This window comes from Ovis canadensis, chromosome 10, assembly GCF_042477335.2.
Source record: "Ovis canadensis isolate MfBH-ARS-UI-01 breed Bighorn chromosome 10, ARS-UI_OviCan_v2, whole genome shotgun sequence".
Classification (NCBI taxonomy): Eukaryota; Metazoa; Chordata; class Mammalia; order Artiodactyla; family Bovidae; genus Ovis; species Ovis canadensis.
The window spans coordinates 39,447,905-39,470,833 of record NC_091254.1 but is presented as its reverse complement, the minus strand read 5'-3'; the positions used below and the strand labels follow the sequence as shown (position 1 = coordinate 39,470,833).

Genomic DNA, 22,929 nt, shown 5'->3' with positions numbered 1-22,929 from the left:
CTGCATGACAAAGACCTGGCTTACATCTCAGCTCTACCACTTACTAGGGTGCAATTCTTAATCAGGTGTTTAATGCTCTATGGTTTTGGTTTCTTCATTTATAAAATGGAGATAACAGCATTAAAAATTAAACACTACATATGGAAAGCACTGAACACAATGTCTGATGCAGAAGTATGAACTTGAACGCTGTCAGTGGGTAAATAATTAACACATAACCAACAGCTGAGAACACGATTAATTTTTGCTTCTAAATAAACATTAACTATTAAGATCTAAACAAACTCAAAGTTAAAAAAAGCAACTCAAGTCCTTCATACTAAATTTGAGTTTAGCCTTCTAGTACTTATAAAGACAGAATAAAAAGCTAAAATCCTATTTTTAAGTCTCATCTTTAATACCACTTATCAGATGAACTTGGATAAATAATTCAGTTCTATGTTTGTTCATTTCTTAATGGCATGTCATACCATCTGTCTGTTCCAATACCTATGCACAGTGGTACATTCAAATAAGATGTGAAAATTTAATATTCTTTGTATATAGAAGGGGCTAGTACTAACAAAGTGTAATACTTTAAATATAATTCAACTTTTTCCCACCAAAATCACAGACAAGAACATGAAGGCATATAGAAACTCCAGGCATTAAAAATAACGTGAATCTATTCTTTCCACTGATGATGAACAAATACAACAATTAGTAATACAAGGCAAAGTCACAGTAATACTATTGATTTCTAGAATCTTTATTCTTCTATTTAGAAATAGCAAGTGAAAAAAAAACTTTTATCAGATATTTAATTAAAAAATAGCTATACAATCATTTTAATTATCCCCAGAGTTTAACAAATGCTATAAGAGATCTCATTATTAAAATGATAAAATTCAACTTACTTGTATCTGACAGTTTGTACAGTTTCTGCTGAAACATTATTAACAATGCATTTAGCTGCACATTCCAATCCTTGCCAGACAGTTGAGAATCCTGAAAATACATTCAAAAGTAAGTAAAACCAACCCTTGGCAAACAGACCATCCTAAGTTTTCAGAGTTTTATGTTACCTTGAACACTACTTGCTGCTACAACCATAGCGCCATCCAGGGTAGATTTTCCATTTCGGTCTTTTTTAAGAGATTCTGGAACAAGTTTGCTTCCGTGCTTCTTGACGTGTGGAGCTAATTCCTTTCCAACACAATTTGCCACAGTACAAACTCCATCAACTAGTATAACCATTTAAAAGAAAAAAAAAACTTAGAAAAACATGTATTTTCCCCTTGATTTTACCATTCTCACTAAGCGAAATTCTTTCATGAATATCTAAAGTTGTTTCATTGTATAATGTTACCATTCCTATTTTAAAAGGATGAAAACAAGGCTGGTTATTTTTTTAAACAAAGGCTATTGTTTGGTTTAAGGATGTGTTTGCAGAGCTTCAGTTCAGTTCAGTTCAGTCGCTCAGTCCTGTCTGACTCTGCGAGCCCATGAATCACAGCACACCAGGCCTTCCTGTCCATCACCAACTCTGCGTCTTAAATATAATGTTTCATCACTTTGCTTAGAAGAGAATCATTCACCTTTTCTATTTGCAGTGCAAGACTGGTAGATCCAACTATCATGTTTTCCAGCTAAGCGAATTTGTACTTTTTCTCCCTATCAGCAAATACTCAACTGAAATAGTAATACAGTATTTAAGTGTACATAAAAGTAAACACACCAAAAATCTGATTCAAATGCAGTTACTTGTCCTTCAAAGCATGTGTCATACTCCAGGATGGTAAATACACTTGGCAAATACATTCCCTTTCAAAGGCACAGATGCTCCACTCTCCAACCCATCAAAGTAACCTTTAACCAGTGCTTCTCAAGCTTTAATAAGCAAGTAAGAATCACTGAGACAGCTTGTGAACTGGAAATACCCAATCAGTAGGTGTGTCAGTGCCTGACGTACTTGTAAGACTGTCAGGTGGGTGCTGCTGATCTACAGATCCCACCACAAGTAGCAACGTAAAACTGCTTTGTGCGAATTCTTTACCCTCAAAGTTAAACCATCTAAATGAGATTAGATTAATCTGGACTAAAAGAAGATTTTTAATTTAAGTAAAAAGTAGTAAAGGAATCTAAAGTCACTTTACCCAGAAACTGACTGACTTTGGCTGCTCCTCCAGTCGCCTGCTTTGCCATGTAAAGTCCCTTGGTCACAGCTGGACTAACTTCCACAGGCTTTTCTTCTGGTTGAATCCGTTCTCGAAGTTTAGATGCTCCTTTCTGGATGGCTTTGCCAGTAAACTCAGCACCTTTGACCAAACCCCAACTCACCCAGGAAGCACCTTTTAAAGGGAAAAATAACTGGATAAAATTAGGACTGATCATCTGGGTTAGATCCCTGGGTTGGGAAGATCCCCTGGAGAAGGAAAAGGCTACCCGCTCGAGTTTTCTGGCCTTGAGAATTCCGTGGACTGTGCAGTCCATGGGGTCACAAAGAGTTGGACACAACTGAGTGACTTTCAATTTCATACTTTCATTGTATACATTTAATACCTATACCAAGATTAAGAGGGGATTTCCAAGGGGAAAGGAAAATAACTGATTTTATGTTTAGGGTTATTCTGAAAGCTTCGGATTTCTTGAAGCTTTTCACTACCAACTCTCCCAAGAGTAAAAAAAGAGAAAAATAAACCAAGAAGAACTTACACCAATATGACAAAATGCAACATTCGAAGAGATAAGTTCTATTTTTAAGTATTTATAAACTGATCATTTAAAACCAAAAGATAAAACAGTATCTTTCCAAGTATTCTCTAATGGGACCCACCCAAAAGCTTCACATCATAAGCAAAAAAAGTTATCATTACTGTAATACCTGACAAAATGTTGTGAGCCACTTTCTCACTCCATTCAGGTAACTCCTTTGCTTTTTCTTCTGAAACTGGCTCGCAGGGTACCATGTGACTCAGATTAACTTCTTCACTTGAAGTACCTTTGGTCTAAATGGTAAAAATGTTTCAAGAAGTGAAAATAATAAAAACTAAGATGAAGGAAAACCATAAGCATTTTGTAATAAAATACTAAGCCAATAAATACTAATGAATGAAAGTATTTCCAGCCAACCTAACTATTAGTACATTTTAGTACACAAAACACAATACCCACAACCACCATGAAGCTGAAAACTGTTCTGGTCTTATGTTAGGTCCCGCTGGTAAGTAAGATTTAAATACCAACATACCTCCAATACAGCATTTATCAGATTATATTTAAATTGACTTTTTTCTTTCCTTGACTAGACCGAGTTCCTTCAGAGGGCTATCATTCCCCTAAATACCCATACTCATACAGTCCTCACTAAGGTTAAAACATGTGTTAAATAACTCAATCAGTAATGAAGAATGCATCCAAATGAACTAGTTTTGATAGACTTCAAGTAAAAGCAAATAAAAATACATAAACACAGAATCTGCCATTCCATTTGAATGGAAACAGGAAACACAGAAATACTTGCTAATTCAATGGCTAGGGCCAACACTCAAAATGTCAAAGCTAAATTTATTTTTTCATTATAAATACTTAGCAGTAGGCTAACTCAGACCTCATAATATGATAAAACAACTTGAAACTCAAAATTTTACCCAACAGAAATATAACCTGATTTAAAATATAAAACATTAAAAACAAAAACTCCTACATGTGGGGAAAAGCTACTCATAAATAAAACCTAAAGACAAAATGAACAAAATACTTGCAAGTTCTATCTTTGACAATGGGCCAATGTCCATAATATATAAAGAGTTCTTAGAAATTGAGAAGGACTGGCAACCCAGTAATAAAAATGGACATGCCTAGACATCACAGAGGGAGAAGGCAATGGCACCCCACTCCAGTACTCTTGCCTGGAAAATCCCATGGATGGAGGAGCCTGGTGGGCTACAGTCCATGGGGTTGCTAAGAGTCAGACATGACTGAGAGACTTCACGTTCACTTTTCACTTTCATGCATTGGAGAAGGAAATGGCAACCCACTCCAGTATTCTTGCCTGGAGAATCCCAGGGACGGGGAGCCTGGTGGGCTGCTGTCTATGGGGTCGCACAGAGTCGGACACGACTGAAGCAACTTAGCAGCAGCAGCAGGAGACATTGCAGAGAAAGGATATGACTAGACACCACACAGAAAACAAAACTTGAACTACCCTTATACCTCTGCTCAACTTTACTCACAAAAAGAGCAATGCAAATTAATATATTCCAGTATATTTCTCTCATCATTGCACTGCCAAAATACAGAAAGCGCAACCATCCACTCTGCTAGCAGCCTGTGGGGAGACAGGTGTTCATTTACCCCTGGTAGCATCTGAACTGTGTAATCCTTAGGAAGGGTAATGCAGCAAGATCTATCAAAATCACAAATGCATTTATCTGTTGACAAAGTAACCCCACATCTAAGAAATTGATGAATTACCTACAGATGTATGAGTCAATAGCTCTACAAAGCTATTCACTGATGCACTGTTTGTAATAGCAAACAACCACATCAAATACCTCTCAATAAAAGGCTGATTAAATAAACTGTGATCTATTCATACAATGAAATACAATGTAAAAAAGACCGAGGAAGTTCTAGGACACTCTATATGATGCCACCTTTTGTATAAGAAAGAGAGAGAAACAATAACAGATTTTGTTTGCTTTTATCTACCTCAAAAAACCCAGAAAAGAAACAGAAGACACTAATAAAATTACCTACAATGGCAGAAGGAAGGTGTAGAAAGGGATGAAGGTGGAAGTAAAGCTTTTCAAAGGTATCTACCATCTTATGTAATTTGATTTTTTTAAATCAAAGAATTAAATTTTAAAAAATGAACTTCTAACTTCCATTTTGAATGCCCATGTCCTCATAAAGCTGGTCTAAGATGCTCAACATAACCCATAGTGACAGTTGGTGTGTGAAAGTACAATATTCATGTGACATTCATTAATTCCAAAGACAATTACCAAGCACTTATGAGTTACAACAATGAACAGTGCCAAACTGTTTACAATTCAATACTCACACAACGGTACTTTCCTTCCTCATAGGTTTGCTTACTTCACCTCAGGACTCATCTCAGCCATAATGCCCTCCGGGAGGAGCCTCCTCAATCGCTTCCCACACCACACATCTTGGAAGGTACAACTGAGCCTTCTATACAACTTGTGTACTTTCATCTAACCATCACGTTGGGTAGAAATTCTCTCTTTGCTAATCTATCCTCCCCACTAGATGGTAAATATTTGAGATGAGGAATTTCAACTTTTTTCTATTATGCTCAGTTTTCTCAGTTCAGTTCAGTCGCTCAGTCATGTCCAACTCTTTGCTATCCCATGAATCGCAGCACACCAGGCCTCCCTGTCCATCGCCAACTCCTGGAGTTCACCCAAACTCATGTGCGTTGAGTCGGTGATGCCATCCAGCCATCTCATCCTCTGTCGTCTCCTTCTCCTCCTGCTCCCAACCCCTCCCAGCAGCTTTCCAGCACTCAATAAATACTTACTGACCTCTAATCCAAATTCAACATTTGGTAAATAACACAGGATCTAAGAAATGAATGAAAAAAATGCTAAATATATATTTTTTAAAGCCCATTTTCTCTGTTCTGCTGACTACATGAAGAAATAAGGAACTGAATAAAAATGGCAATATAAGGAAAAGTACACCTAGACCCAAGATCTTGGTGTATATAGGAAGGTAGAAGATAATACAAAACAAAAAAGCATATTCATCATTAACGTGAATATAAAAATCTTTCCAATATTTGAAAAAGATGTATCCTCCAAACACAGACTATCGTTTAAGACAGTTTAAATGAATACCTGGAAAGGGAAACATTAACACTGATTCTAATGATCTGACCAGTGATCACTCTGTTATCTGCAAGCTGCTCTGCTTTAGTAAATGGGGATCTTATAAATAATTTAAACTGGTGAAAGGTACCTTTAGGCTAGAACACACCCTCATACCTTGTTGATTTTTCACTTTACTTACCTTTTTCCCTCGTTTTCCCTTATGACGCACATCTTTATTGCCCGGGTCCAGCTGTCTCAAGTCAGTGCCGCTGGCTTCCTTCAACTGGTCAGAGGCAGATCCTGATCCTCCAGGAATCTGGAATTCATTTTCTCCTTCTGCCCGGTCCCAGTTGGTCTAGGAATAAAGGACTCAGTTTAGTTCAAATTCACATTTCTTCTAAGCTATGGTATACATCATGCTGCAGTAATATACTTATTCAAATGTCAGTGTTTTACAACTACTTTTGCTAGTCTTTCTCTATATTTTTATCTCATCACCAAATCTCAAACCTTTTTGAGTTCTCTGGTTCACAGGACAGGGCCTAAAGTAAATTTCAAAAGACAAGAAGGTATTCGAGATAAACTTATAGCAGTTGCTGGTATAAGTGACCACAAAATCAGATGCAGACACATTTGAATTTAGTTAAATAATAAGTAAGTTTTAGGAAACACATATAGGACTAAATGAGTTTAAAGGAACTCATATCCGGTTTAATTACTCTGCATTGTTGGAAGGCTGCTTTTGTTTTTTTCACTTCTGCACTCAACACTCAAGGTAATCTACTTACATACACTTTGCTGAATGAATGCTTAAGAGTAAAGACAAGTCAAAAGTATAGCGAGTAACTAAGCTATTTTTTTTACTGTTGGGAGTTCTAGGACAATACAGAAAACAAAATAACACGCAACTGAAAAATAAAACTGAACAGAGGACATAAACAACTAAACTAAAGGTCAGTTTAATTTCTTGCCTAGAGCTTGGTAATACAAGTCAAATGAATGTAGGGGTGAAGAGTAACAGCTCCATAAAAAGTCTGGATCACTTAAGAATGTCACTGTCTTCAGCTAGGAAACAGCAAAGCTTAGATTTGAACCCATACCCATTTGACCACAGTGCTGTCTTTGTAAACTCTCCTGAGCATACTGAGGCTACACACACTTCTGTAGGGGGGTCATAGGTTTTGTTTGCCTACCTTACTGGCATTTTAGTTCATACTGATCATCAGGTCACTCTCATATACAGTTCTTACAATCTAAAGCTGAGATAACTCTCTGACCTATCTCATACCTGGTGATCTGCTCCCATCACCTTTGCCCTTAAATGTCTGACATACGTATAGACTGAAGATATATTCTACTTTCTGAGATAAAAGGAACAGATCTTTCATAACTGAACTCAAAACTATTTTGTGAAATCCTCCCTGACCTCCTTTCACTTTTTTCCATCATCGATTACACTATACTGTTGTTATTTAATGGACTATTAACATGCTCAAGAACAGAAGCTGTTATATATGTCTTTTTATAGCCCTCTCTATTCTTTCTTACCATCCCATCATTTAACACAGAACCAGGTTAAATAATGAATTTTAAATATCTGTTGATGGAAGGAGAAAATACAAGGTTTTCTATATATACTATATATATCTATTACCAGGCTATCAATCTTCTTCAAACTCTAATAACTGTCAATATGCACAATCAAAAATGGTTTCCTCCCTTGTCCTACATTAGGATGGGCAAGAACACTTCAAGAAAATATCTCCATTATACTCTATTTCAACTTCCTAAAACAGATCAGTATTGGGCAGAGAAAACGGGTTAAATGAGGCAAGTTCACAGGATGACCAACCACTTTTTAAATCACATTTTGCCTTCATTCATCATAAGAACAAAGACAATTTCCTCGGATAAAACCTATTCCTCATACCCCTAAAATGTCTAACACTATCCATCTGCTAATGCTGAAATTAACTTCCCTGGTGGCTCAGACAGTAAAGCATCTGCCTGCAACACAGGAGACCCTGGTTTGATCCCTGGGTCAGGAAGATCTCCTGGAAAAGGAAATGGTAACCCACTCTAGTACTCTTGCCTGGAAAATCCCATGGAACGAGCAGCCTTGTAGGCTACAGTCCATGGCGTCGCAAAGAGTCGGACACAACTGAGCGACTTTACTATCAATGCTGAATTACCTCCACTTCACCACTGAGTCCCATTTTTGGGCTCTTTGAGCCCAATTTTCCAACTGAGAAGTAAGACAATGGTCATAACAAGAGCTAATACCCACACTACTTGCTAGCACTGATATAAGTGTCTTAACGCATTAACTTTTAATCTTCATCATAGCCCAATAAAGTGGATGTTATTATCTTTATTTTATGATAAAGAAACTAAAGCATAGGGAAGATCAACATTAAGGTAACATTCAGATATAAATTAACTTGAATTAGACAGCTATTAAGTTCAAGAGTTCAAATTCAAACCGAGACAATTTGATTTCAGAGACCACCATAATCACTATTTACAGCCAATTCCCAATGTGTAGTAAATATTTGTGAAGACACAAGCAAATTATGTACTATTTCCTGCCGATCAAACTGGAGCTTATTACAATTTCTTTGAAAGCAGGAGTGATTATGTTAAAGTAGGTTTTCATCCTGAAGGCGTCACACAAGTTACCTGGAGCCGAAGGTCAGACATTTGTCTTAATAGATCCTCGAAGAGTTCTCTGTCATCTTCTGGTAATTCAGATGACAAGACGACCCCCACAAAGCATCCTGATGCTTGTAACATCGTATCAGGAAACATGTAGGCACCTACAGTACATTTAAGAACTGGAGACCTATCAGGAACTAGAGGATACAACCAGTCACAAACCTGAAAGGATTAATTGAAAATAAATCAATTAACAAAACAAGGTTTTCACTGAGGTTTTAAATATTGTTTCACTAGCAAATACACACTTGAAGGCTTGACATGCATTTTATAAGGCTTTGTAGAACCATCGGCATCAACAAACCCCCAATAAAAATCAATCATTTGCTAGTCTGATCCCCCTGCGAAACACAGGAACTGTGCTAAAAATCTTACTGCTCCTCTAATTAAACAGTCTTAAAACCAGTGCCCTGAAATAGCCCCCACTGTTAACCGATAATGAGTCTAGCTTTAAATAAATAATGGTCAAAGTAAATTAAGCTTTTATTATTAAACATCCTTTTGTGGAAATTAAATAAAATCAAACTGTTTCTAAGTACTCCACATATATTTACTGATTTAATCCTCAAAACAATTCCATGAAGTTGGTTAGTGTCATTTTTTTTGTTTGTTTGCCACTGTTCTTTTATTATTTATTTTTTTAAATTTTACTTTAATTTATAATACTGTATTGGTTTTGCCATACATCAACATGAATCCGCCACGGGTGTACACGTGTTCCGAATCCAGAAGCCCCCTCCGACCTGCCTCCCCATACTGGGTCATCCCAGTGCACCAGCCCCAAGCATCCTGTACCCTGCATCAAACCTAGACTGGCAATTCGTTTCTTATATGATATTATACATGTTTCAATGCCATTCTTCCAAATCATCCCACCCTCTCCCTCTCCCACAGAATCCAAAAGACTGTTCTATACATCTGTGTCTCTTTTGCTGTCTCACATACAGGGTTATCGTTACCATCTTTCCATATATATGCATTAGTATACTGTATTGGTGTTTTTCTTTCTGGCTTACTTCACTCTGTATAATAGGCTCCAGTTTCATCCACCTCATTAGAACTGATTCAAATGTATTATTTTTAATGGCTGAGTAATACTCCATTGTGTATATGTACCACAGCTTGCTTATCCATTCATCTGCTGATGGACATCTAGATTGCTTCCATGTCCTGGCTATTATAAACACTGCTGCAATGAACACTGGGGTAAACGTGTCTCTTTCAATTCTGGTTTCCTCTGTGTGTATGCCCAGAAGTGGGATTGCTGGGTCATAAGGCAGCTCTATTTCCAGTTTTTTAAGGAATCTCCACACTGTTCTCCATAGTGGCTGTACTAGTTTGCATTCCCACCAACATTGCAAGAGGGTTCCCTTTTCTCCACACCCTCTCCAGCATTTATTGCTTGAAGACTTTTGGATTGCAGCCATTCTGACTGGTGTGAAATGGTACCTCATTGTGGTTTTGATTTGCATTTCTCTGATAATGAGTGATGTTGAGCATTTTTTCATATGTTTGTTAGCCATCTGTATGTCTTCTTTGGAGAAATGTCCATTTAGTTCTTTGGCCTATTTTTTGATTGGGTCGTTTATTTTTCTGGAATTGAGCTGCAGGAGCTGCTTATATATTTTTGAGATTAGTTGTTTGTCAGTTGGTTCATTTGCTATTATTTTCTCCCATTCAGAAGGCTGTCTTTTCACCTTGCTTATATTTTCCTTTGTTGTGCAAAACCTTTTAATTTTAAGTAGATACAATTTGTTTATTTTTGCTTTTATTTCCAGTATTCTGGGAGGTGGATCATAGAGGATCCTGCTGTGATTTATGTCGGAGTGTTTTGCCTATGTTCTCCTCTAGGAGTTTTATAGTTTCTGGTCTTTAGATCTTTAATCCATTTTGAGTTTATTTTTGTGTATGGTGTTAGAAAGTGATCTAATTTCATTCTTTTACAAGTGGCTGACCAGTTTTCCCAGCACCACTTGTTAAAGAGATTGTCTTTAATCCATTGTATACTCCTGCCTCCTTTGTCGAAGATAAGGTGTCCATAAGTATGTGGATTTATCTCTGGGCTTTCTATTTTGTCCCATTGATCTATATTTCTATCTTTGTGCCACTACCATACTGTCTTGATGACTGTGGCTTTGTAGTAGAGCCTGAAGTCAGGCAGGTTGATTCCTCCAGTTCCATTCTTCTTTCTCAAGATTGCTTTGTCTATTCGAGGTTTTTTGTATTTCCATACAAATTGTGAAATTATTTGTTCTAGCTCTGTGAAAAATACCGCTGGTAGCTTGATAGGGATTGCATTCAATCTGTAGATTGCTTTGGGTAGTATACTCATTTTCACTATACTGATTCTTCCGATCCATGAACATGGTATATTTCTCCATCTATTAGTGTCCTCTTGGATTTCTTTCACCAGTGTTTTATAGTTTTCTATGTATAGGTCTTTAGTTTCTTTAGGTAGATATATTCCTAAGTATTTTATTCTTTTCTTTGCAATGGTGAATGGAATTGTTTCCTTAATTTCTTTTTCTACTTTCTCATTGTTAGTGAATAGGAATGAAAGGGATTTGTGTGTGTTGATTTTATATCCTGCAACTTTACTTATTCATTGATTAGCTCTAGTAATTTTCTGGTGGAGTCTTTAGGGTTTTCTATGTAGAGGATCATATCATCTGCAAACAGTGAGAGGTTTACTTCCTCTTTTCCAATTTGGATTCCTTTTCTTTTTCTGCTCTGATTATTATGGCCAAAACTTCCAGAACTGTGTTGAATAGTAGCAGTAAAAGTGGGCACCCTTGTCTTGTTCCTGACTTTAGGGAAAATGCTTTCAAATTTTCACCACTGAGGATAATGTTTGCTGTGGGTTTGTCATATATAGCTTTTATTATGTTGAGGTAAAGTTATGACCAACCTAGACAGCATATCCAAAAGCAGAGATATTACTTTGCCGACTAAGGTCCGTCTAGTCAAGGCTATGGTTTTTCCTGTGGTCATGTATGGATGTGAGAGTTGGACTGTGAAGAAGGCTGAGCACCAAAAAATTGATGCGTTTGAACTGTGGTGTTGGAGAAGACTCTTGAGAGTCCCTTGGACTGCAAGGAGATCCAACCAGTCCATTCTGAAGGAGATCAGCCCTGGGATTTCTTTGGAAGGAATGATGCTAAAGCTGAAACTCCAGTACTTTGGCCACCTCATGCAAAGAGTTGACTCACTGGAAAAGACTCTGATGCTGGAAGGGATTGGGGGCAGGAGGAAAAGGGGACGACAGAGGATGAGATGGCTGGATGGCATCACTGACTTGATGAACGTGAATCTGAGTGAACTCTGGGAGTTGGTGATGGACAGGGAGGCCTGGCCTGCTGCGATTCATGGGGTCGCAAAGAGTCAGACATGACTGAGTGACTGAACTGAACTGATGTTCCTTCTATTCTTGCTTTCTGGAGAGTTATCATAAATGGATGTTGAATTTTGTCAAAGGCTTTCTCTGCATCTATTGTGATAATCATATGGCTTTTATTTTTCAATTTGTTACTGTGGTGAATTACATTGATTGATTTGCGGATATTGAACAATCCTTGCATCCCTGGGATAAAGCCCACTTGGTCAAGGTGTATGATCTTTTTCATGTGTTGTTGGATTCTGATTGCTAGAATTTTGTTAAGAATTTTTGCATCTATGTTCATCAGTGATATTGGCCTGTAGTTTTCTTTTTTTGTGGCATCTTTGTCAGGTTTTGGTATTAGGGTGATGGTGGCCTCATAGAATGAGTTTGGAAGTTTACCTTCCTCTGCAATTTTCTGGAAGAGTTTGAGTAGGATAGGTGTTAGCTCGTCTCTAAATTTTTGGTAGAATTCAGCTGTGATGCTGTCTGGACCTGGGCTTTTGTTTGCTGGAAGATTTCTGATTACAGCTTCAAAATCCGTGCTTGTGATGGGTCTGTTAGGATCTTCTACTTCTTCCTGGTTCAGTTTTGGAAAGTTGTACTTTTCTAAGAATCTGTCCATTCTTCCATGTTGTCCATTTTATTGGCATATAATTGCTGATAGTAGTCTCTTATGATCCTTTGTATTTCTGTGTTGTCTGTTGTTATCTCTCCATTTTCTTTTCTAATTTTATTGATTTGATTTTTCTCCCTTTGTTTCTTGATGAGTCTGGCTAACGGTTTGTCAATTTTATTTATCCTTTCAAAGAATCAGCTTTTGGTTTTGTTGATTTTTGCTATGGTCTCTTTTGTTTCTTTTGCATTTATTTCTGCCCTAATATTTAAGATTTCTTTCCTTCTACTAACTCTGGGGTTCTCCATTTCTTCCTTTTCTAGTTGCTTTAGGTGCAGAGTTAGGTTATTTATTTGACTTTTTTCTTGTCTCTTGAGGTATGCCTGTATTGCTATGAACTTTCCCTTTAGCACTGCTTTTATAGTGTCCCACAGGTTTTGGGTTGTTGTGTTTTCATTTTCATTCGTCTCTGTGCACATCTTGATTTCTTTTTTGATTTCTTCTGTGATTTGTTGGTTATTCAGCACTGTGTTGTTCGGCCTCCATATGTTGGAATTTTTAATAGTTTTTCTCCTGTAATTGAGATCTAATCTTACTGCATTATGGTCAGAAAAGATGCTTGGAATGATTCCAATTTTTTTGAATTTACCAAGGCTAGATTTATGGCCCAGGATGTGATTTATCCTGGAGAAGGTTCCATGAGCACTTGAGAAAAAGGTGAAATTCATTGGGGTGAAATGTCCTATAGATATCAATTAGGTCTAACTGGTCTATTGTATCATTTAAAGTTTGTGTTTCTTTGTTAATTTTCTGTTTAGTTGATCTATCCATAGGTGTGAGTGGGGTATTAAAGTCTCCCACTGTTACTGTGTTATTGTTAATTTCCCCTTTCACACTTGTTAGCATTTGTCTTACATATTGCGGTGGTTAGTGTCATTTTAACCACAAGAAAATTGAGGCACTGAGAGGTTCATTAAGTTGCTCAGAGTCAACAACCAAAAAGTGAAGCTAGGGTTTAAACACATGCTATCTGCCACTGGAGAAGCTAAACAATTATTTTACTTAGAAACACAGTTGGTTTTTTTTTTTTACTAAGTCCAATCTGATCTGATAGAGCAAGAACATTAATTTAAATTTATGGATTCACTATCTATTGTGAAGTTAAACCAAAAGCTGCCCAGCAACATCATACGGGGAGGTCAGATTATCAACTAAGACTTAAACTCACCGCCTGGAGATCTAAATTCAGAAGAAATTAAGTTTAAATCAGAATATCCAAATGTATTAATTTCCATTATTTTTTGAGTAACCAGAATATAATTTTGCCCCTCACCAAGATATTCTCTAATATTAAGAAACTTGGAAGAACAATTATTATCAAATATTATGTGATGTATATGAGTCAAACAGATGAACAATTTTATATAAACAATGGAAAATTCTGGTGTACTATCACATCTCTGACCAACAGAATACAAATATGTAGAGATAAAGTGTGCAAGTCTGACTCTTTCCTAGAAAAGTGCTTAACATTTTCAAATTCTTATTTTAGTGGAGTCTTTGTTTTAGTCATTTCAAAAGCCACACTCCAGCTTTCGTAAAAATCAAACTTCAGACAAGTTACAATAAAACTGAAGGCTGTATTTTCCAAAGTATGATATATAACCATCTCTAGTATGTGAAATGACTTCAAGTAATGTACCAACTATTAAAATTTGAGTAGCTACATATTTCAATATGTATTAGGGAAAAATACAACATCTTTTCCTCAATTTCACAGTTGTTATTGCTTAGAATAAAGTTAAAAATGAGACATTAAAAAAAATATGAATAACAGGTGGTATATTTAACAAAAAAAAGTTGTAATGGTTACACTTAAATGATGAAAGTTAGAGAAAGGTTTCTTTTACTGTGTCATTATTTCTCTAAGATAAACTACATTCTGGTCACCTTGACTGAAATGGAGTATCCTCAAATCTTCTCAAATAAAACTTATAGACCTTTCTCAGGGCAGAGTATTACAGACTGGTGAGCTAACCTACCACAGGCTGACTTCTCCCAGTTTCACTTTCACAGAACAATTTCATATCCAAGTTCCATATGAATTGACTACAAATCTGACAGGTTTAAAAAGTATATTAAAAATAAATTCAAGAGAAAATTAGTTTTTGGAAGCCACAGAATTCTAGTCTGCCAATTTTAAATTAATTTCTAATTTCCTAAATAAAGCAATAGTGATTTCTAAGAGCAAAAAATTCAGTAAACACGTGGCAACTCTCTTTTAGGACACTGTTATAAATAACTGAATACATGTAAATGAGAGTCCCTTAAAAAGACTCAAATTTTGGGTACAATTTTACTTTTTTATTTAGGACTCAAAATAGAAGATACTAGAAAAACAAAATTAAATCTACAGAACAAATTTTTACTAAAGGACAAGTCATTTTAATGGTTGAACTCATGTAATCAATAGAATGTTTCAAATAGTCATTCCCTGCACCTCCAGTAGCCCAGGACCCAAAGGTTTTTTAAATTCCACTCTTACAATGCCACTTTATTACCAGTTCAGCAGAAAATATTTTACCTTTTATCAGACCCCTCAGAAGCAATAAGCTTACTCTTTTCAACCTTAAGGCTTCTTCTTAAAAAATAACTTATGATTCACACTATTCTTCCTGTTTATTAATGAAATCTTCCTTCCAACAACGCTCCCAGGTATCTCCTTCATACACTCCTAGTAAATCTCCAACTATCCGTAAACAACCTTTAAGTGGACTTCATAAAGTAAAAGCTGCATAAGAATTGAAAATATAACATATAATGAAAGAAAACAAATGTAGATAACTAATACTGTAGCTAAACCACATCACCTGGACTTGTGAAAGCACCTGCCTTGCTCAGTCATCTCCCTGCCATGCATATCCTTTTGTTACATCCAATGAATACTGAATCTGTATTTCCAGAAACCCATCTCCCCATACTAAAACAGACTGATACTGGACCATTACCTTCAGAATACCTCAGGAATTCCCTAACAGTGTCCTAACCTCAACCTTTATTTAGCAACAGTCTTTGCTCTTGGACCAAGGTGTATCCTGGTAAATGTATATGCTTGGAAAGTTAGAACTGCTTCTCAGATGATCATCATCAGAGTCTATACTTGTAGACCATGGTTTCTTAACTTTGGTATGACTGACATTTTCAGTTATTTTTTTTAATTGATAAGAGCTATCCTATTTAATGTTTAGCAGTATGCCTGGCCTCTACCCACCATATATGCCAGGAGCAACAGCACACACCCCAGTCCCAGCTGTGACAACCAAAAATGTCCCCACGACTGTTAAAATATCCCAGGGTGTGTGGAGATGGCAGGGGTGATTCCTACTAGTTGAGAACCACTGTTCCAGACACCAGGCTGCATCTAGCCCTGTCTGGCCCCTCAGTGGGGTCTTGACAACATTTGTGGAAATTTACAGTTACACATGCACACAAGAGTTACACAATTCCCTTTTGAAATTAAAGTTATTAGGGTTCTTGTTCAGATAAAAAACTAGAAGGATGAATATCCCAATCTCCTTCAGGCCCTGTCATCACAAATTTAATACTGAAACAAGACTTTATATATAAAGAAAAAGAAATGTTGTCAAATACAAACACAGATGCTGAAGGAGCATAAATTTCATGAATTTAAAAAGGAACTAGAAATTATAGTAACCTTTTTGCATTCACTGTCTTGGACACATCATAAATATTATCAAATAAAAGTAGTATGTTCTACACATATTTCAAATTTGTTTACCTCTTTCTTTGGCTTACCTGGAGAAATCCAGGAGGACGATTTAGAAAGGTATCAAGAGAATTATCCAAGAACCTCACGATTCGAAGGTACCCAGGATATGAAGGTGCACTAACCTCCCCTGCGGGATTTACAAAGAAAATTTGTACTCCGTTTGGTATCAAAATCAACTCATCTGCATCCAGCCCTAAGGTCTCAAGAGGAGGTGGCTGAGAGTGATTCCTATAGAAGTTCTCCCCAACTGACGAGAACTCCCCAGATTCTGTTCCATAGGATACAGTGTAGTGACCCTCAGCAGCCTGAGGAGTGTAAGCAGGGGGTGCTTCGGACGGATGACTCTGACACGGCAAGGACAAAGTAGCAGGTGTACTACTCGATTCTGCACTTGCAGCTGAAGTGCTTCCATTTACTTCACTGTGTTGAGGAAGTGAACTAAAGCACTGAGGCTCTGGTGACTTTTCAGACACGTCTTTAGGTGGAAATTCTGGATACAACTTGGGCACCTCCTGAAGATCATTCCGTAGAGAAGTGGCAAGACCCTTCTCTAGAATTTCCAACCTGGTACGTACATTCTGTAGCGTTTCTTTCATTTTCTGTTGCATCTGCCTAGCAGACTCCCACTCAGGACCTGTGTACTCAGGATCCGTTGATGAAATGCTGATTCCTCTAAGCAGGTGTCCTATTCCTTGCTTATAGTAGTTCTTTGCTTCTTCCTTTTGACCTAATTCATCTGTATTCAGTCCTTTATTAACAAATACAAAGGCTTTCTTGTATGCTTCCTTGATGATCTTAATTTCAATAGGTTCTCCATCCTGGGGTTTTTGTTCCATTTCTGCAAAACAGGAAATATATTTTTAATTACCTTAGATATTTGTTTACTTATTTAGTATCAATTCCTCCCACCTGAATATACTTCAGAGGACTGGAGCCTTGCTTGTCTTTGTTCACGGATGTATTTCCTAAGCCTATTTAGATGTGACATACAGAAAATACTCAATATGTATTTGTTGAATGGATGAATATTGCTCTTGCTCCTAACTATCTTTTTAATTAAAAATGTAAGAGAACAAGCCAGAATATAGCTACTGAATAATTTTCTTGTTCCAGTTTCTTAGAAGAAAGAAAAGTTTCCTCTATCTTTTAGGTTGGAACAAAAGAGTCTCATTCTAAAACTCATTATACTTCTGGATTACAGTAGCTAATTAAAAATGAAGTTGAATTACATACTGGAGAGGACAGAAACGCCGGGGGGAAAAATGTATCTGAATGAAGCTTTACAGTTACCTTACTTTCATTTAAAGGTGGCAGGTTTCTCACATGCAGTTAGCCCTTTTCCCTCCCCAAACTCCATTAAAGTGACTCACAAGATTATTTAAAAGGCATAACCATTCCTTTCAATGAGAAAGAGGCATGAACAGATACTTCACAAATGACCATGTGAAAAGGCATTCAACACATGATTCCTTCATGGAAATGAAACTAAAACCCAAAATATGACTACAGCTGACCCTTGAACAGTATGGATCCACTTATACATAGATTATTTTCAATAAATGCAGTACTGCATTTTCATTTTATGGCTCTTTAATTAAGTGTGGGAAAAGTTTGTGTTTGATTAGAGTCATCACAACACGTGGAATCAAAAGAAAGAGGGTCTGTGTCCTGATTCAATCCAAAGTGTTTCAGTTTTCTGCCCTTGTTATTTATCAACTCCTTTGTCTGAGGCAGAGACAGTAATACAGAGATTTTTAACTATGTGGTGATTGGCTCCTCTAATCCCATTGTTCAAGGTCAACTATATATACTTTTCAGGTGGATAAAATTGAATACTGGCAAATGTTAGAGAAGACGGAAACTGGAACTCTCATATACTTTGCTGGTGTGAGTGAAAAATGGTACAGCCACTATGGAAGTCTGGCATTTCTATCTAAGGTACGTTCACCCACTCTATGATCCAGCAATTCCACTTAGAGGTATATAACCAAGAGAAATGAATAAATACACACCAAAAATATGTACAATAATATTCAGAGCAGTTTTATTCACAAAGCCAAAATCTTGAAACAATCCAAATGCCCACCCACAGGAGAAGGGATAACAGTGGCATGTTCATATTTTGCAGTAATACACAGGATTTTTTTTTTAATTGATGCCTGCAATGTGGATGACTCACCAAGTCTTTACACAAAAGAAGTTACATACAAAAGATTTCATACTGAGACTACTATCCTGTATGATTTTGAGGAACAGGCAAAACTAGTCTTTGATGACAGAAACAAAAATAATGATTACAGGTGCTGGTACAGACTTGAAAGGGACACAAGGGGACGACCTAATAGCATATGGAAATGCTCTCTATCTGGATCTGAGTGGTGATTACATGGGTGTATGCAGATATTAAAAATCTGTAAATTTAAGATTAATGCTCTATATTTCACATTATATCCATTAATAAAACAAATAACGAAGCCAAAACTCACAAAAAGGGAGGACGGAGGGAGTCAACAGTGCTTCGTTTCTGAAAGATGTAGCAGACACAGCAACTCAGGAAACAGATCTGAGAAAGTGGAGGCCTACACTGTCAATCAAGAAACCAGAGAAGCAGCCCCACATATATTTCATGGTAGAACCTCCAAAAGGCACAGGGACTGATGGGATTCAGTCCTCCTTTGGAAGAGAGAGTAGAGGACTGAATAAGGGACGGAGTCAAAGCTAATTTACAAAGTAGACCCTCAGATCTCTCCTAACCAAGCCCTAGAACACTATTTCTCTCCAGCCCGGAAAGAAGAGTGGGTGCTTTAATTCAAAAGAGCATAAAAAAGAATACATTTGAATCAGTTCTAAGGAGGTGGATGAAACTGGAGCCGATTATACAGAGTGAAGTAAGCCAGAAAGAAAAACACCAATACAGTATACTAATGCATATATATGGAATTTAGAAAGATGGTAACGATAACCCTGTATGCAAGACAGCAAAAGAGACACAGATGTATAGAACAGTCTTTTGGACTCTGTGGGAGAGGGTGAGGGTGGGATGATTTGGGAGAATGGCACTGAAACATGTATAATATCATATATGAAACGAATTGTCAGTCCAGGTTCGATGCATGATACTGGATGCTTGCGGCTGGTGCACTGAGACGACCCAGAGAGATAGTACGGGGAGGGAGAAGGAAGGGGAGTTCAGGATGGAGAACACGTGTATACCTGTGGCGGATTCATGTTGATGTATGGCAAAACCAATGCAATATTGTAAAGTAATTAACCTCCAATTAAAATAAATAAATTTATATTTGAAAAAAAAAAGAGCATAAAAGAAAATACCTAATGTGTTCTTAAGTTTTCAGAAGAGATCTATATTAACTGTGGAAGGACTCAGGGTTTAATCAGCAATAAGTACACAGTAAACTAAGGAAATAAAAATCAAGACAATTATTAACTCCAAAGAAAACAAGATGCTGAGCTAGGAAGAAAAGTAATCAATGTACTGAATGTTTCAATTTTGATTAATATCATAATAATATAAATAATGAATCCTGATACAAGCCAAATTATAATACAACCATCTTGAGAAGATGGGAAGATGAATGGTAGAAAGTTTATGTGCCTGTGGTACAGCATGGGAGACCTAAAATTTCATCTTTCCTACTAGAAAGTTAACGGACAATGAATGCCTAACGCCTAACACTGAAAAATAAAGTAACAATATAAGCATCCTATTTATTACAGATTCAGACAGAAAGACCAGAAGTGGTAAGAAAATGGATATAAGCTTTGGGAGTAAGGGATGAGCCCAGGGTGGTGGGATCTCTGATTTTCACTGCAGGCCTTATAAAAATATTTAATTCTTTATAGGTGCAGGATAAAAACAATTACTAATTAAAAAAAAATTAAACTAAAGCTTTAGAGCAGCACTGTCCAACAGAATTATAAATGTTAACTACATATGTAATTTAAAATTTTCTAATAGCCACATTTAAAAAGTAAAAACTTCAGTGATAGCATTTTATCAAAAAACATCCAAAATATTATTTTACCATGTACCCAATATAAAAATTATTAATGAGATAGTTTTCCTTATTTTTGGCATTAAGTCTTCAAAACCTAATGTGTATTTTACACGAGGCATATCTCAATTTCAACTACCTTCATCTCAAGCCCTCAATACCCACATGTGTCTACTACAGACACTGTGGTTTTATTTTCCTGTGATTTCAGTAAAAATTATAATGATAGGATAATTTAAAGGACTTAAGGCTCTTTTAGCAACCATTTGCACTATAAAGGCATCACCAAACTAGCCTAACCATACTTTCTAACCTGAAAAATAAACCACTGGTCAGTCACATACAGGGACTTGACGGTAGTTGAGACAGAGTGTGTGTGTATGTGTGTGTGTACATTTACGTATATCTGTCCCCAATTTAGAAAACATCACATACAATCGACTATAATTAGAGATCTTACTTGTCCCACCTTGAATCCCCTGTGAAAACTGACAACCCCACACTGGAATCTGTCTTAAGAACAGAATGCCAGTAGAATGCTTTCTTTCCTCAGACATCATGGGATAAGAATTCTGCATTCCACCTTCCTTAAGATACAAGCAGGCTCAGAGTTCAGAAAGCAAGACAGCAGAGGTTACACAGGCGAGCTGACCCAGGAATTTAACCAGCACTCTTAAGTTTGTTCAAATGACTTGAACAGGGTCTTGACAACACTGTGACTTGGCATTTTTTGCTCTGTGCTATAGGATACAACATGTTCTTCCCTGATAGCTCAACTGGTAAAAAAAAAAAAATCCACCTGCAATGCAGCAGACCCCGGTTTGATTCCTGGGTTGGGAAGATCCCTTGGAGAAGGGATAGGCTACCCACTCCAGTATTCTTGGGCTTCCCTTGTGGCTCAGCTGGTAAAGAATCTGCCTGCAATGCAGGAGACCTGGGTTCAATCCCTGGGTTGGGAAGATCCCCTGGAGAAGGGAAAGGTTACCCATTCCAGTATTCCAGCCTGGAGAATTCCATGGACTGTAGTCCATGGGGTTGCCAAGAGTCAGACAGGACTGAGTGACTTTCACTTTCACAGGACACCATGACTACCAAGGACACCATTTACAGAGCTTTTAATGTGTGCTGGAGACCAAGCTAGATGTTCATTTCATTCAGTCCTTACAAACAACTCTTGAGACATTGTTACTGTTACCAGTACTTTGCAAGGAAAAATGAGGTTTAAAGGCCATAACTGCTTTAGATCACATGTTTCTGAAAGACCTTGGAGCTAAGAATTACTTTCATATTTTTAAAAGGTTATAAAAACAAGGATATCCAACAGAGGTTATATGTGGCCCACAAGCCTAAAACATCTTACCATCTACTATCTGGCACTTTACAAAAAGAGTTTACTAACCCATTGCCTTAGATTACAGAGTTAGATAGTCTGACTCCAAAACGAATCCTCTAAATCAGGGTTTCTCAATCTCAGTTGGATTCACATTTTGGGCTGGCAAATTCTTTGTAATCGGAGGCTGTCCTGATCACTGGAGGATGTTTATCCCTACTCTGATCTCTATCTACTAGGTGCCAGAAGCAGCGACCCCCTCTACCTACCACATGACGATCAAAAATGTCTCCAGGGCTTCCCTGGTGGCTCAGTGGTAAGAATCTGCCCGCCAGTGCAAGAGACACAGGTTTGATCCCTGATCTGGGAAGATCCCACTTGAGGCAAAGCAACTGAGCCTACACTCTAGAGCCTGGGAACCACAACTACTGAAGCCCAAGTGCCCTAGAGCCCATGTTCTGCAACAAGAGAAGTCACAGCAGGAACTCGAGAAATGCCAGCGAAGCAACAAGGACTCTGCACAGCCAAACATTTAAAAAATAAATAAGTAAAGTTATTTAAAAAAATAATCTCCAGGCATTGCCAAACGTACCCTGGCTGCAAAATCATCCCCTGTTGACAACCACAGCTCAAATGGTCTTTAAATGAGGGACTGTGTACCTAGGGGAACATGAAGATTTGTCAAGGAACATGTAACAACAACATATACAATTTTAAGAAAAAGGCTTTCAGATCCCTCCTGACTAAAACTGACCTATGGGCAACAGACCTGCAGTTTAGCTATCATGCTATTGCTTTTCCTCTTTCAAGCTCCTTTCACAGTCTTCCCAGTTTGCAAAACTTTACCAAATATACCACACTCCTATTTCTGTTTTTACTATGGTATATTTCCCAGCATGCAAAGGCAGAATTCATGGTAGAATGAAACAGCCCAAAAGTCACAGGTGTCGATTTCAATTTTAGGCATGACTCCAACCATTCATCTCCTTAAGATATAAATTTCCACTAAAATTCCATTTTTATATTGAATTATCCTTTATCAAAATCCATCGGGTATTATGCTGTTCTATTACTACTTCTAATAATTCAATCCAGAAGGAAAGTAACTCCTAGAGCTATAGTCAAAGAAAAATTTTAAAACTTAGTTTCAACTTACACAAGTATTTTTATTAAAGACATGTATGACAGAAAATAAAAAGCTTTTGAGTATAAATAAATGACATTAAGAGAATACTCAGGAGTGGGTACAAGTAGAAGTGATTAAAATCAA

The 22,929-nt window shown here is 37.1% G+C and overlaps 1 protein-coding gene across 6 annotated transcripts in view; it reads right to left on the bottom strand.

Annotated features, from left to right (window-relative positions):
• SPART (spartin) overlaps nt 1–22,929 on the bottom strand; it is a 36,988-nt gene that overhangs the window by 10,470 nt on the left and 3,589 nt on the right. For 2 of the 6 annotated variants that reach the window (XM_069601555.1, XM_069601557.1), the window contains exons 2-9: nt 22,252–22,319; nt 16,343–17,154; nt 8,499–8,696; nt 6,019–6,174; nt 2,864–2,987; nt 2,136–2,330; nt 1,065–1,223; nt 897–987 (exon numbers count right to left, since the gene is read on the bottom strand). In XM_069601555.1, coding sequence (XP_069457656.1) covers nt 897–987; nt 1,065–1,223; nt 2,136–2,330; nt 2,864–2,987; nt 6,019–6,174; nt 8,499–8,696; nt 16,343–17,152 — 1,733 coding nt within the window. In that variant the 5' untranslated portion in view covers nt 17,153–17,154; nt 22,252–22,319. Of the gene's footprint in view, nt 1–892; nt 988–1,064; nt 1,224–2,135; nt 2,331–2,863; nt 2,988–6,018; nt 6,175–8,498; nt 8,697–16,342; nt 17,155–18,802; nt 18,880–22,251; nt 22,320–22,929 lie in introns of those variants that run through there. The other 4 variants (XM_069601554.1, XM_069601553.1, XM_069601558.1 and 1 more) reach the window with 3 other exon arrangements.